The 13052-nt window shown below is 32.7% G+C and overlaps 1 protein-coding gene across 1 annotated transcript; it reads left to right on the top strand.

The window, feature by feature from the left end:
* The first annotated feature begins 9086 nt into the window (after positions 1 to 9086).
* LOC125840867 (uncharacterized) lies at positions 9087 to 10900 on the top strand. The gene is made up of 6 exons (XM_049519830.1): positions 9087 to 9568; positions 9669 to 9681; positions 9886 to 10167; positions 10263 to 10382; positions 10470 to 10828; positions 10873 to 10900. The coding sequence occupies exons 1-6, from the start codon at positions 9087 to 9089 to the stop codon at positions 10898 to 10900; spliced, it is 1284 nt and encodes a 427-aa protein (XP_049375787.1).
* The last annotated feature ends 2152 nt before the right edge of the window (positions 10901 to 13052 follow it).

The raw sequence follows: 13052 nt of genomic DNA, 5'->3' as shown, positions 1-13052 counted from the left end.
TTGATTGTTAGTTTGATTGATTGTTAGTTAGTAAGTGAATGATTTAGGGTTTTTGATTGTTAGTTTGAATTAGGTATTATTTGATTGTTAGTTTGTGTTTGTTGATTGTGAATTGAAAATTTTAATGTTAGGGTTAGTTTGAATTAGGGTATCTTAGGATTTGTTTGAAATTCGGTATTTCTTAAGTTAATTAGTTTGATTTTGGAATTGTAAGATTAGATTGAATTAGGGTATTTAAGGAGTTGTTTGAACTTGGGTATTATTTGAGTTAGTTTGAATTATTATTGAGATTTTAGGACTAATAGTTTGAATTTGGGATTAGGAATAGCTAGCTAATTTGAATTTAGGATTTTAGTACTAGTTAGATTTTGGGATTTTAGGGCTAGTTTGAATTTGTGATTTTAAGATTAGTTTGAATTTTGAATTTAGGACTAGTTTGAATTATTATTGAGATTTTAGGAATACTAATAGTTTGAATTTGGGATTTTAGCACTATAGTTTGATTTTTGAATTCTAGGAGTACTTTCAATTTGTGATTTTAAGACTAATTTGAATTTGGAATTTAGGACTAATAGTTTGAATTATATTTGATATTTTAGGACTAATTTAATAGTTTGAAGTTGGGACACTAGCTAGCTAGTTTGAATTTAGAATTTTAGGGATTTGAATTACAACTTAATTAGAACTTATAATTAATTATAACTTGAATTTACTATAAATTGAACTTAATTAGGAATATGAACTTGAAATTATAACTTGAACTTGGAACTAATTAGCTTGAATATATAACTAATTAAGTTTAGAAATTATATATGAACTTGAATTGAAACTTGAACTTATTAAAACTTGAGAATATATATATATACTAATATTCTTGGATATGAAGTTTATATTTAACTAATTTAAGAACTTTTCGTGCTAGGCAACTGAGGAAGCTCAACATGTAAAAAGTTGATACAGGACTATTTTGCTTCTTTCATCAAAGTTGGAGATAAGGTTGGTGCTTCTAAATTTCTCAAGTTCAGTACAATGTTTTGAATAATGTGTTTGTGTCCATCTAGTATTAATACTTGGCTTTAATGCTGTAATTATAATTGATTATTTGTTAGTATATTATTGTTTTTGTTTGTTGGTTGTGTTATTCAATTGTTAATTTGATTTGATTATTGTTAGTTAGGTATAGATAATTGAAGATTTTGTATTTTAAGGTTTTTTAAAAAGAAATTAGACATTTTTAAATTGGTTATTGTTAGTTAGTGAAGAATTAGCATTTTTATATTTTAGAACTAGTTTAAACTTGAGAATATGTAATTTGAGGTTAAATTGAGATTTTTTTGGATTTGATTTTAGGACTAGTTAGTAAAGTGTTAATTTGAAGTTAGAAATTAGTAATTGAAGTGTTATGAGTAGAAGATGAATGTTTGAATGTCATGAACTTAATTAGGATTTAAGTTGACTTAGAATTTGAACGTGACTTAGAACTTGAACTTGAACTTAGAATTTGAAGTTAAACTTAGAACTTGAACTTGAACTTGGAACTTGAACTTGAAATTAAACTTGAACTTAAACTTGAACTTAGAATTTGAAGTTAACTTAGAATTTGAACTTAGAACTTGAACTTAGAACTTGAACTTGAACTTAGAACTTGATCTTGAACTTGAACTTAGAACTTAGAACTTGAACTTGAACTTAGAACTTGAACTTGAAATTAGAACTTAACATGAATTTAGAACTTGAACTTGAACTTAGAAACTTAGAACTTGAACTTGAACTTAGAACTTGAACTTGAACTTGAACTTGAACTTGAACTTGAACTTGAACTTGAACTTAGAATTTGAACTTAGAATTTGAACTTGAACTTAGAAACTTGAACTTGAACTTGAAGTTAAACTTAGAATTTGAACTTAGAACTTGAACTTGAACTTAGAACTTGATCTTGAACTTGAAATTAGAACTTGAAATTAGAACTTAGAATTTGAAGTTAAACTTAGAATTTGAACTTGAACTTAGAACTTGAACTTGAAATTAGAACTTGAACATGAATTTAAAACTTGAACTTGAACTTAGAACTTGGAACTTGAACTTGAACTTAGAACTTGAACTTGAACTTGAACTTGACCTTGAACTTAGAATTTTGAACTTAGAATTTGAACTTGAACTTAGAACTTGAACTTGAAATTAGAACTTGAACTTGAACTTAGAACTTAGAACATAGAACTTAGAACTTGAACTTGAACTAAGAACTTGAACTTGAACTTGAACTTGAACTTAGAACTAGAACTTGAACTTGAACTTGAACTTGAACTTAAAACTTGATCTTGAACTTGAACTTGAACTAGAACTTAGAACTTAAGAACTTAGAACTTAGAACTTAGAACTTGAACTTGAACTTAAAACTTGAACTTGAAATTAGAACTTGAACTTGAACTTAGAGCTTGAACTTGAACTTGAACTTGAACTTAGAATTTGAACTTGAATTAGAACTTGAACTTGAAATTAGAACTTGAACATTGAATTTAGAACTTGAACTTGAACATAGAACTTGAACTTGAACTTGAACTTAGAACTTGAACTTGAACTTGAACTTGAACTTGAACTTACAATTGAACTTAGAATTTGAACTTGAACTTGAACTTGAACTTGAAATTAGAACTTGAACTTGAACTTAGAACTTAGAACATAGAACTTAGAACTTGAACTTGAACTTAGAACTTGAACTTGAACTTAGAACTAGAACTTGAACTTGAACTTGAACTTGAACTTAAAACTTGATCTTGAACTTGAACTTGAACTAGAACTTAGGAACTTGAACTTAGAACTTAGAACTTAGAACTTGAACTTGAACTTAGAACTTGAACTTGAAATTAGAACTTGAACTTGAACTTGAACTTGAACTTGAACTTAGATTTGAACTTGAACTTAGAACTTGAAACTTGAAATTAGAACTTGAACTTGAACTTAGAACTTTGAACTTGAACTTGTAGACTTACTTAATATAAACTTAAACTTTAAACTTAGACTTAGAACTGAACTTGAACTTAGAACTTGAACTTGAATTAGAACTTGAACTTGAACTTAGAGCTTGAACTTGACTTGAATTGAACTTGAACTTAGAATTTGAACTTGAACTTAGAACTTGAACTTGAAATTAGAACTTGAACTTGAACTTAGAATTTGAACTTGAACTTGAACTTGAACTTAGAACTTGAACTTGAACTTAGAACTTGAACTTGAACTTGAAATTAGAACTTGAACTTAGAATTTGAACTTGAAATTAGAACTTGAACTTGAAATTAGAACTTGAACTTGAACTTAGAACTTGAACTTGAAATTAGAATTTGAACTTGAACTTAGAACTTGAACTTGAAATTAGAACTTGAACTTGAACTTGAACTTTGAACATGAACTTAAAATTTGAAGTTGAACTTAGACTTGAACTTGAACTTGGAACTAATTAGCTTGAATATATAACTAATTAATTTTAGAAATTAGATATGAACTTGAATTGAAAACTTGAACTTATTAAAACTTGAATATATATATATATATATAAAACTAATATTCTTGGATTTGAAGTTTATATATAACTAATTTTAGAACTTTTCGTGCTAGGCAACTGAGGAAGCTTAACATCTAAAAAAGTTGATATAAGACTATATTGCTTCTTTCATCAAAGTATGAGATAAGGTTGGTGCTTCTAAATTTCTAAAGTTCAAGTACAATTGTTTTCAATAATGTGTTTGTGTCCATGTAGTATTGATACTTAGCTTTAAATTTAGAAATAATATATTTGGTAAGCATAAGTACCAACACTAGTTGATCCTATTGATGACAAAATTGATTTTCTTGCAAGATCGATTTGTGTCCATCTAGTGTTGACACTTAGCTTTAAATTTAGAAATAATATATTTGTTAAGCATAAATATCAACACTAGTTGATCCTATTGATGACAAAATTGATTTTCTTGCAAGATCGATTTGTGTCCATCTAGTGTTGCTATTAAGCTTTAATTTAGGAATAATGTGTTTGTTAAGCATAAGTATCAACACTAGTTGATCCTATTGATGACAAAATTGATTTTCTTGCAAGATCGATTTGTGTCCATCTAGTGTTGACACTTAGCTTTAAATTTAGAAATAATATATTTGTTAAGCATAAATATCAACACTAGTTGATCCTATTGATGACAAAATTGATTTTCTTGCAAGATCGATTTGTGTCCATCTAGTGTTGCTATTAAGCTTTAATTTAGGAATAATGTGTTTGTTAAGCATAAGTATCAACACTAGTTGATCTTATAGATGACAAAATTGATTTTCTTGGAAGATCGATTTGTGTCCATCTAGTGTTGACACTTAGCTTTAAATTTAGAAATAATAAATTTGTTAAGCATAAATATCAACACTAGTTGATCCTATTGATGACAAAATTGATTATCTTGCAAGATCGATTTGTGTCCATCTAGTGTTGCTATTAAGCTTTAATTTAGGAATAATGTGTTTGTTAAGCATAAGTATCAACACTAGTTGATCCTATAGATGACAAAATTGATTTTCTTGGAAGATCGATTTGTGTCCATCTAGTGTTGACACTTAGCTTTAAAAAGTTGTTAAAGTTATAAAGTTGTTAAGTTGTTTAAATAAGTTAAATTAAATAATGTGGTTTTGTTGATGGATTTAGTTGTTGGAATTAAGTCAAAACTAATGTAGTTAAAGTTAAAAAGTTGTTAAGTTGTTTAGATAAATTAAAATAAATAATGTGATTTAGTTGGTGGATTTAGTTGTTGTATTAAGTCAAAACTAAACTAGTTAAAGTTGTTATGTTGTTTATATAAGTTAAAATAAATAATGTCGGTTTAGTTAGTGAATTTAGTTGTTGGAATTAAGTCAAAACTAATGTAGTTAAAGTTCAAAAGTTGTTATGTTGTTTAAATAAGTTAAAATAAATAATGTCGGTTTAGTTAGTGAATTTAGTTGTTGGAATTAAGTCAAAACTAATGTAGTTAAAGTTCAAAAGTTAAGTTTGTTTAAATAAGTTAAAATAAATATTGTGGTTTAGTTGGTGGATTTAGTTGTTCGAATTAAGTCAAAACTAAACTAGTTAAAGTTGTTAAGTTGTTTAAATAAGTTAAAATAAATATGTCAAAACTAGTTAGACTTAGAAAGTGGTTAAGTTGTTTAAATAAATTCAAATGTTATTTAGTTGATGGAATTAAAATTATCATTATTGTTTGTGTAGATGAATCCTGATCGTAGTTGGATGTATAATAGAAACAATCCTGGTCGAGCGGGTATGATTCCAGAATTTGCAGAAGGTGTCACTAGATTTATAAATCATGCAATGACACTTGATGATTTTTTAAATTCAAGATTGATTAGGTGTCCGTGTGTTAATTGTGAAAATGTGAGATATCATACAACAGAGACTGTTGCTATGCATCTTATGATGAATGGATTCAAACCAGGGTATACCGTTTGGACTAGCCATGGTGAGGTTGAAAGTGACACTATGTTTAATAACTTTGTTGTCGGTGAAAGTAGTAGATCTACCGAACATAATTATTTCCAAGGTTCTAGAATGTCAGATATGATTAATGATGCTTTTGGGATGCATTCTGATTTTGAACAAGGAGAAAATGTAGAAGAAGCTCCTAATGAAGAAGCAAACATCTTTTATGAACAATTGCGTGATTGTAGTAGTCCTTTGTTCAACGGGAGTCAACACTCTAAATTGTCTGTTGCAGTTAGATTGTTAAGTATCAAATCTGACAATAATATTTCTCAAGGAGCAATGGACTCTATGATAGAACTTATGAAGGAATTAGTTGATCCCAATGTAGAGATTCCTGATTCTTATTATAAAGCAAATGCATTGGTGTCTAAGTTAGGACTCTCCTCGATAAGAATTGATTGTTGTGAAAAAGGTTGCATGTTATACTATAAGGAGGATGTCAATCTAGAGTCTTGTAAGTTTTGTAGTCACCCTCGCTATAAGATTGGTTCTACCGGAAAGAAACTTGCTATTAAGGCGATGCATTATTTACCTCTTATACCAAGATTGAAAAGGTTGTATGCATCAAATAGCTCTGCTCCTCATATGAGATGGCACCGTGAAAATAGAAGGCCACCTGGTGTCATGTGTCATCCATCTGACGGAGAGGCTTGGAAACATTTTGATAGAACTTATCCAGATTTTGCTGCTGAACCAAGGAATGTTAGGCTGGGTTTGTGTGCGGATGGTTTCACCCCTTTTTCAGTTGGGGCTACACCATATTCTTGTTGGCCTGTGTTTATTACACCGTATAATCTTCCACTGAGATGTGTATGACAAGCCCGTATATATTTCTGAATTGTGTCATTCCTGGTCCGAGTAATCCAAAAAGCAAGATTGATATGTACTTACAACCTTTGATTGATGAGTTGAAATTGTTGTGGTCTGAGGGGGTAGAAACATGGGACATTTCTCGTAAACAAAATTTCAACATGCGTGCTACTTTAATGTGGACTATTAATGATTTTCCTGCCTATGGAATGCTATCTGGATGGATGACAGCTGGAAAGTTAGCATGTCCCTACTGTATGGAAGATACTAAATCATTCACATTAAAACATGGCCGAAAGAATTCATGGTTTGATTGTCATCGTCGGTTCTTGCCACCTGATCATGAGTTTAGGAGAAAGAAATATGCATTTAAAAAGAATAAAACTGAACGAGATGGTCCACCCCCAATATTAACGGGTGATGATATTTGGGAAAGGGTTCAAAATTTTCCAAAGGTAACTGAGGAACCACTGTACAAATTTGATGGGTATGGTGTTGCACATAATTGGACTAAACAGAGTATATTCTGGGAGTTACCTTATTGGAAGGATAATTTGCTTAGACATAATCTCGATGTTATGCATATTGAAAAGAATTATTTTGATAATTTGTTCAACACTGTAATGGATGTAACTGGCAAGACAAAAGATAATGTTAAGGCTAGACTTGACTTACCAGAACATTGTAGATGACCGGAGTTGCATTTACAGGAGTCTGCCAACAACAAGTTACTTAAGCCAAGGCTAGTTATTCATTCACAATGGAACAAAAGAGAAAAATTGTGAGTGGGTGGAAAGCTTGAAAATGCCAGATGGATATGCCTCAAATTTGGGAAAGAAGGTTGACATTGAGCGTGGAATATTGCATGGGATGAAAAGTCACGACTGTCATGTTTTTATGGAACAATTACTTCCGATTGCTTTTTGTGGATTGCCTGAAAACATATGGAAACCGATGGCAGAAATCAGTTTGTTCTTCAAAGACTTGTGTTCCAGCACATTGATAGTAGAGAATCTGGTTCGGATGGCCAAAAATATAGTTGTTATTAGTAATAAGTTGGAGAAGATTCTTCCACCTGGGTTCTTTGATGTGATGGAACATCTTCCTATTCACCTTGTTCATGAAGCTCTACTAGGAGGTCCAGTTCAATATAGGTGGATGTATCCTTTTGAGCGGTAAGTAACTATAACACATTTATTCTTATTTCATAAATCGTTAATATATTTTTGAAATTATATATCTAATATAAGATTTTACAGGAGCATTGGCAAGTCTAAAAGGGGTATTAAGAATAAACATATGGTGGAGGGCTGTATGGCTCAAGTATATCTAGCTAAAGAAAGATCCCACTTTTGTTCTTACTACTTTGATGATTATGTGTCGTGTTTGAGAAACAGACCTAATCGACATGATGTTACTGGGAATGATCCTGCAGTACAATCATTATCAATCTTCAACCAACCGGGTAAGGGTTCAAAAAAGCGTACATTGCACAAACTTACCGAAAAGGAGAAAAAATCTGCAGAGCTTCATGTCTTGTTGAATTGTCCAGAAGTCCAACCCTTCTTAGAGTAAGAAAATTAAATATGTAAACAACATATATTCAACTCCGATTTTATTAAGGAAACTAACTGTATTTTCAATGTGATTCTACAGTTATTTTGTGAGCCAATATGGTGATGATCAAGTGTTTCCATCATTTATAACGTGGTATACTAATTGGGTAAGTGTTGTAATATATACACCTACTAAGAGATTAGTGTACTCTTCCTTCTACTAACATTGCTTTTAATTTACTAATTATATATAGGTCTACAATTCAGAAAATGCCGCCACATTTGATCAATTTTTCAAGGATATTTCTTGGGGACCGATTACAGTTCACACAATGTCCCAATATAACGTAAATGGTTTTAAATTTGCCACAGAGAAATACTCAAATAATAAGAAAACTAATAATAGTGGTGTTTGGGTTAAAGGTGATAATGGAAATCAAAATGAGAATGTTGATTATTTTGGCGTCCTACAGGAGATTGTAGAGTTGGAGTATTCGGGTTGGCCAATCAAAAGAATAGTACTTTTCCAATGCAAGTGGTTTGATCCAACTCCAAGAGGTACGAGAGAGCTTAAGCAGCATAATATCATTGAAGTCAATCACACTAGGAAGTATGAGGCTTATGATCCTTTTATTATTGCACAAAATGCTAAGCAAGTGTACTATGCTCCTTATCCATTGCGTAGGGATAAGTCTAATTGGTGGGTTGTAATCAAAACAAAACCGATGGGGCGAGTGGAAGTTGAGAATGAATTGGATGTTGCATATCAAAATGAAATATCAAGTGTTCATCAAGTAGTGGATGCTGAGTTAGAAATGAATTTGGAGCATCCTGATCACATTTTAGAAGAAGTTAATAGAGAAGAGTTAGATATGCCAACAAATATGGAGAAGGATGAGGAGGAAACTTTCGAAGAGGATGAATGGATAGATGAGGAGGAAACTTCCGAAGATAATGCATGTGAATGGATAGATGATGAAGAAACTTCCGAAGAGGATGAATAACAATTTGTATGTTTAGTTGGTGGATTTTTAGCTATTCATATTTGAGTATACTTTATATTTTAGTAGTTTTAACATTTGTTTGACATTGTGAAAGACTATTTGGATTAAGTCTTATGTTATGATAACTTTGTTTGATATATTTGTTCGACATTGTGACATTATTTTGTAGTACTTTGTTTTAATCTTTATATTTATTTGATATAGATGGTAGATAAAGACAAGGGTAAATCAAAAAAATCTGATAATTCGAAAAAGAAATTTAAGGCCAATGCTATGAGAAGGCCCACTGGGGTCATGATATCTGATGAGCCCTCTCGAGTTAATATTTCAAAAATAGCCTCAGTTTCAACTACTCACTCGACACACCAGTCACATAATGCCTCTATTCATGTGTCTCCACAATCTGGTTATACTATATCTACACCCACTGTGGTACCTAGTTCGGGTTACCAAACATTGCAGGGCTATTCACATCTTGGTCGTGGGTCTAACATACCATCAGCTAGTGCTAGTCAGTGCAATAGTTTGAATACTAGTAGTGGATCAATTGGACTTTCCAATCTTCATATTGAATCCAATGGCTCAGAGCCTAATACTCCTACCACCCAGCACTCAGATGCACATGGTCCTCAGCCAGGCGATAGATACAATTTTCGGAGATTTGTCATCGAGCCATTAGGATACAAGTATGATTTAATTACGTTTCATCTTTCATTTATCTATTTATATTTTAATTGATTGATTATTTTTTGTTTACTCTACTTCGTCAATGAATTCGTATTTCAGCTTACGTCCGGATGTGGGTATGGCAAAGATTATTTTAAAGTGCATCGGAACTCACTATAATGGTGTGTATCCGAATTAGAGTTCGATTCCACTTAACAACCAAGGGCAGATGTTCAATGAATTTAAGGTAAGAATATATATAAATTAAATTCATATCATATACATTTAAATTCTCTAGTCATTTGAACAATAAACATTTAGTAATTTTTTATTACAGAAATATTATGTATGGGCTCCCGAACACGAGGATGACGTTCAAGTGAACTTCAAGCTTAAAGCTTCAAAGTTGCTTTCTAGCATATTTTGTGATTGTCGAAAAAAAAATAGAATGCCTAAGTTTATGTTTCCGGAGCGATGGGCTTTGTTACTGAAACATTGGAGTACTGATGAAAAATTTAAAAAGAGGAGTGAGATTGGGAAGATGGCTCGCGCATCAGAAAAGGGAGGCTCTTTGCACACTGGTGGAGCTATTAGCCAGGTTACTAGGAAGGAAAGAATGGTATACTTTCTTAATTTAGTAAAATAATTTTTTTCTTTTTTGATAAGTACTTTTTGGAGATTAATGAGATCAAATTCTATATATGTTATTTGCAGGAAAAAGAGTTGGGTAGGCCGGTAGCTGTACCAGAGATGTTCAAGGTTACTCACGTCAAGAAGAGTATGAACCCCACAGAAGAAGAAAGATGGATTGAGCCACGTGCTCAAGAGACATATGTAAGAACTCCATTCAAACTAATTTTTTTTTTCTTTTCCTTGTATATATTACATTCTTATTCATTGAGTTCTTTGTTTAAATTACAGGATAGGTATATGCGAATATCTCAGGAATATCGTAGTACTCTACCTCTTGAGAGTCAGGACAGACCATTTACACAAGAAGAAAACGAGAATCTTTGGAAACAGAGTGCTGGTGAACCGATTAGAGGTTCAATCTACGGCTATCCAGAAAAGGCGTATCAGAAGAAGAAGTCTTGGTATTGTGGTTCATCATCCTCAAGCTTTGATGGTGGGGATAGAGAGACAATATCTGCAATGGAGAGTAAGATAACTTATCTCAATGCCGAGCTTGCTGCTGTAGCCGAAAGAGAGAAGAAGAGAGAAGAAAGAGAGAAGAAGAGAGAGGAGGAGATTGCGGTAGCAAATGAGGTAGAGAACAAGAGGTATGCAGCGCTTCAGGCCCAACTAACTTTTCTTTTTGAATCAGGAAATATTCTTCTTCCATGTCCGGCTAGCAGTGATGGATCTGATCAGGAGGGTGATGAGAATGATAAGGAGAGTGAGGGTGATGAAGAGTAGTTGTATCTATTTGACATTTTAGACTTCTATATTTTTAGAATTGTTTAATTTGATCGTATTTTAGTTTATTTTGAAGTTGGATGAAGTTTATTTTGAAATAGTTTGTATATGTTGAAAATATTGTGTTGTTTTGGTTGGATGAAGTTTATTTGGCTTCGGTTGTTTTGGTTGAATGAATTTTATTTGGCTTTGGTTTGTTTTGGTTGGATGAAGCTTATTTGGCTTTGGTTGTTTTGGTATAAATATGCAGGTGGGCAATTAAAAATTGCAGCAATTTGCTGCCTGTTTTGCAGCAAAAAACCGACCTCCGGAGGTCGGAATTTCAAAAATAAAAAATAAAAATACCGACCTCCGGAGGTCGGAATTTCAACATTACAAAAATAAAAATATCGACCTCCGAAGGTCGGAATTTCAAAAATACAAAAATAAAAATACCGACCTCCGGAGGTCGGAATTTCAACATTACAAAAATAAAAATACCGACCTCCGGAGGTCGGAATTTCAAAAATACAAAAATAAAAATACCGACCTCCGGAGGTCGGAATTTCAACATTACAAAAATAAAAATACCGACCTCCGGAGGTCGGAATTTCAAAAATACAAAAATAAAAATACCGACCTCCGGAGGTCGGAATTTCAACATTACAAAAATAAAAATACCGACCTCCGGAGGTCGGAATTTCAAAAATACAAAAATAAAAATACCGACTTCCGGAGGTTGGAATTTCAACATTACAAAAATAAAAATACCGACCTCCGGAGGTCGGAATTTCAACATTACAAAAATAAAAATACCCACCTCCGGAGGTCGGAATTTCAACATTACAAAAATAAAAATACCGACCTCCGAAGGTCGGAATTTCAAAAATACAAAAATAAAAATACCGACCTCCGGAGGTCGGAATTTCAACATTACAAAAATAAAAATACCGACCTCCAGTGGTCGGAATTTAAAAAAATGAATATTCCGACATAAAATAAAAACTGACCTCGAAAGGTCAGTAAATACCGACCTCTAGAGGTCGGTATTGAATAGCGACCAAGCTTTTTCCGACCTAAGCTGGGATGTCGGTTTTAGGTCGGTATTTCAAGGAATACCGACCTCCGGAGGTCGGTATTTATAGGTCGGTATTCACAGTTTTTTTAGTAGTGTAAAGCAAAGGCTTCCATAATCTTGTTGTTTCTTCAAACCTTGTTTTTCTTCCTCAATGGCCCTAACCTATCAAATACGGAAATCCTCTTCATTGGGCTTCCAAGTCGATCGAAGACAGAAAACCTTTTGTTAGAACTAGCAGACTCATCTTCCGCAGTGATGTAGATTTTTCTTACCCTTTTTATGGAAATGCAGATAGGTGGAGGTTGTTTGTAACCCATCCCTTCACGATGTTGCCTCATAGAAGGTTCTGACAGAAGCTTTCCTAATTTTGATAGTTCGTTAGGATCCAATCCAGCCTTTGCTAGTAGTCTATAAGCATTAGGATCGAAACCTTCTTCTGTACACTTCATTGGGAGTGCTTCATTATGGGATGACTTAGTGGCCACAAATTTTCCATAAAGTAATGACTTAGGAGCCATAGACTTCCTAAGTAATTTTATGGATAACTTCATCATAACAATTTTTCTTACAGGAAAGGTCAACCCTTCTAGTGCATTTTCTCGCAGCTTGAGAGAGTGTCCTTCATGACTTTGGATCATCTATTGGTGATTGACATGATGGAGTTTCGACTTCAGGATATGACTTTGGAGCATCTTTTGGTGATGGGCATGATGGAGTTGCATCTTTCGCTTCCTTCTCATCGACATTACAACATAGAGCTTTTGTACTATCGCATGTGAACTTCATGTAAAGCCAAATTGGCAAATATTCTCCTAATGTAATTGATCGACGCAACTCTTGGTTGTAGTGCACCTTTATTTCCTCCTTCTTTGAATGCACAATCAAAGCTTTGGTTTTGGGTCTCCTTACCATCTTTTCCCTAATGTGTTGCTTTGTTGACTCCTCATGCGAACTCAGTTTTTGGTGTTTACGGTGAGTCACGAGAGTCCAACCCCAATCATCAAGATAATATATTGGGTCTTCATCTTCTC

Source organism: Solanum verrucosum, unplaced genomic scaffold, assembly GCF_900185275.1.
Source record: "Solanum verrucosum unplaced genomic scaffold, falcon-dt-bn FXZP01000194.1, whole genome shotgun sequence".
NCBI lineage: Eukaryota > Viridiplantae > Streptophyta > Magnoliopsida > Solanales > Solanaceae > Solanum > Solanum verrucosum.
The sequence above is the reverse complement of the archived record's forward strand: the minus strand, read 5'-3'. Positions and strand labels throughout refer to the sequence as shown.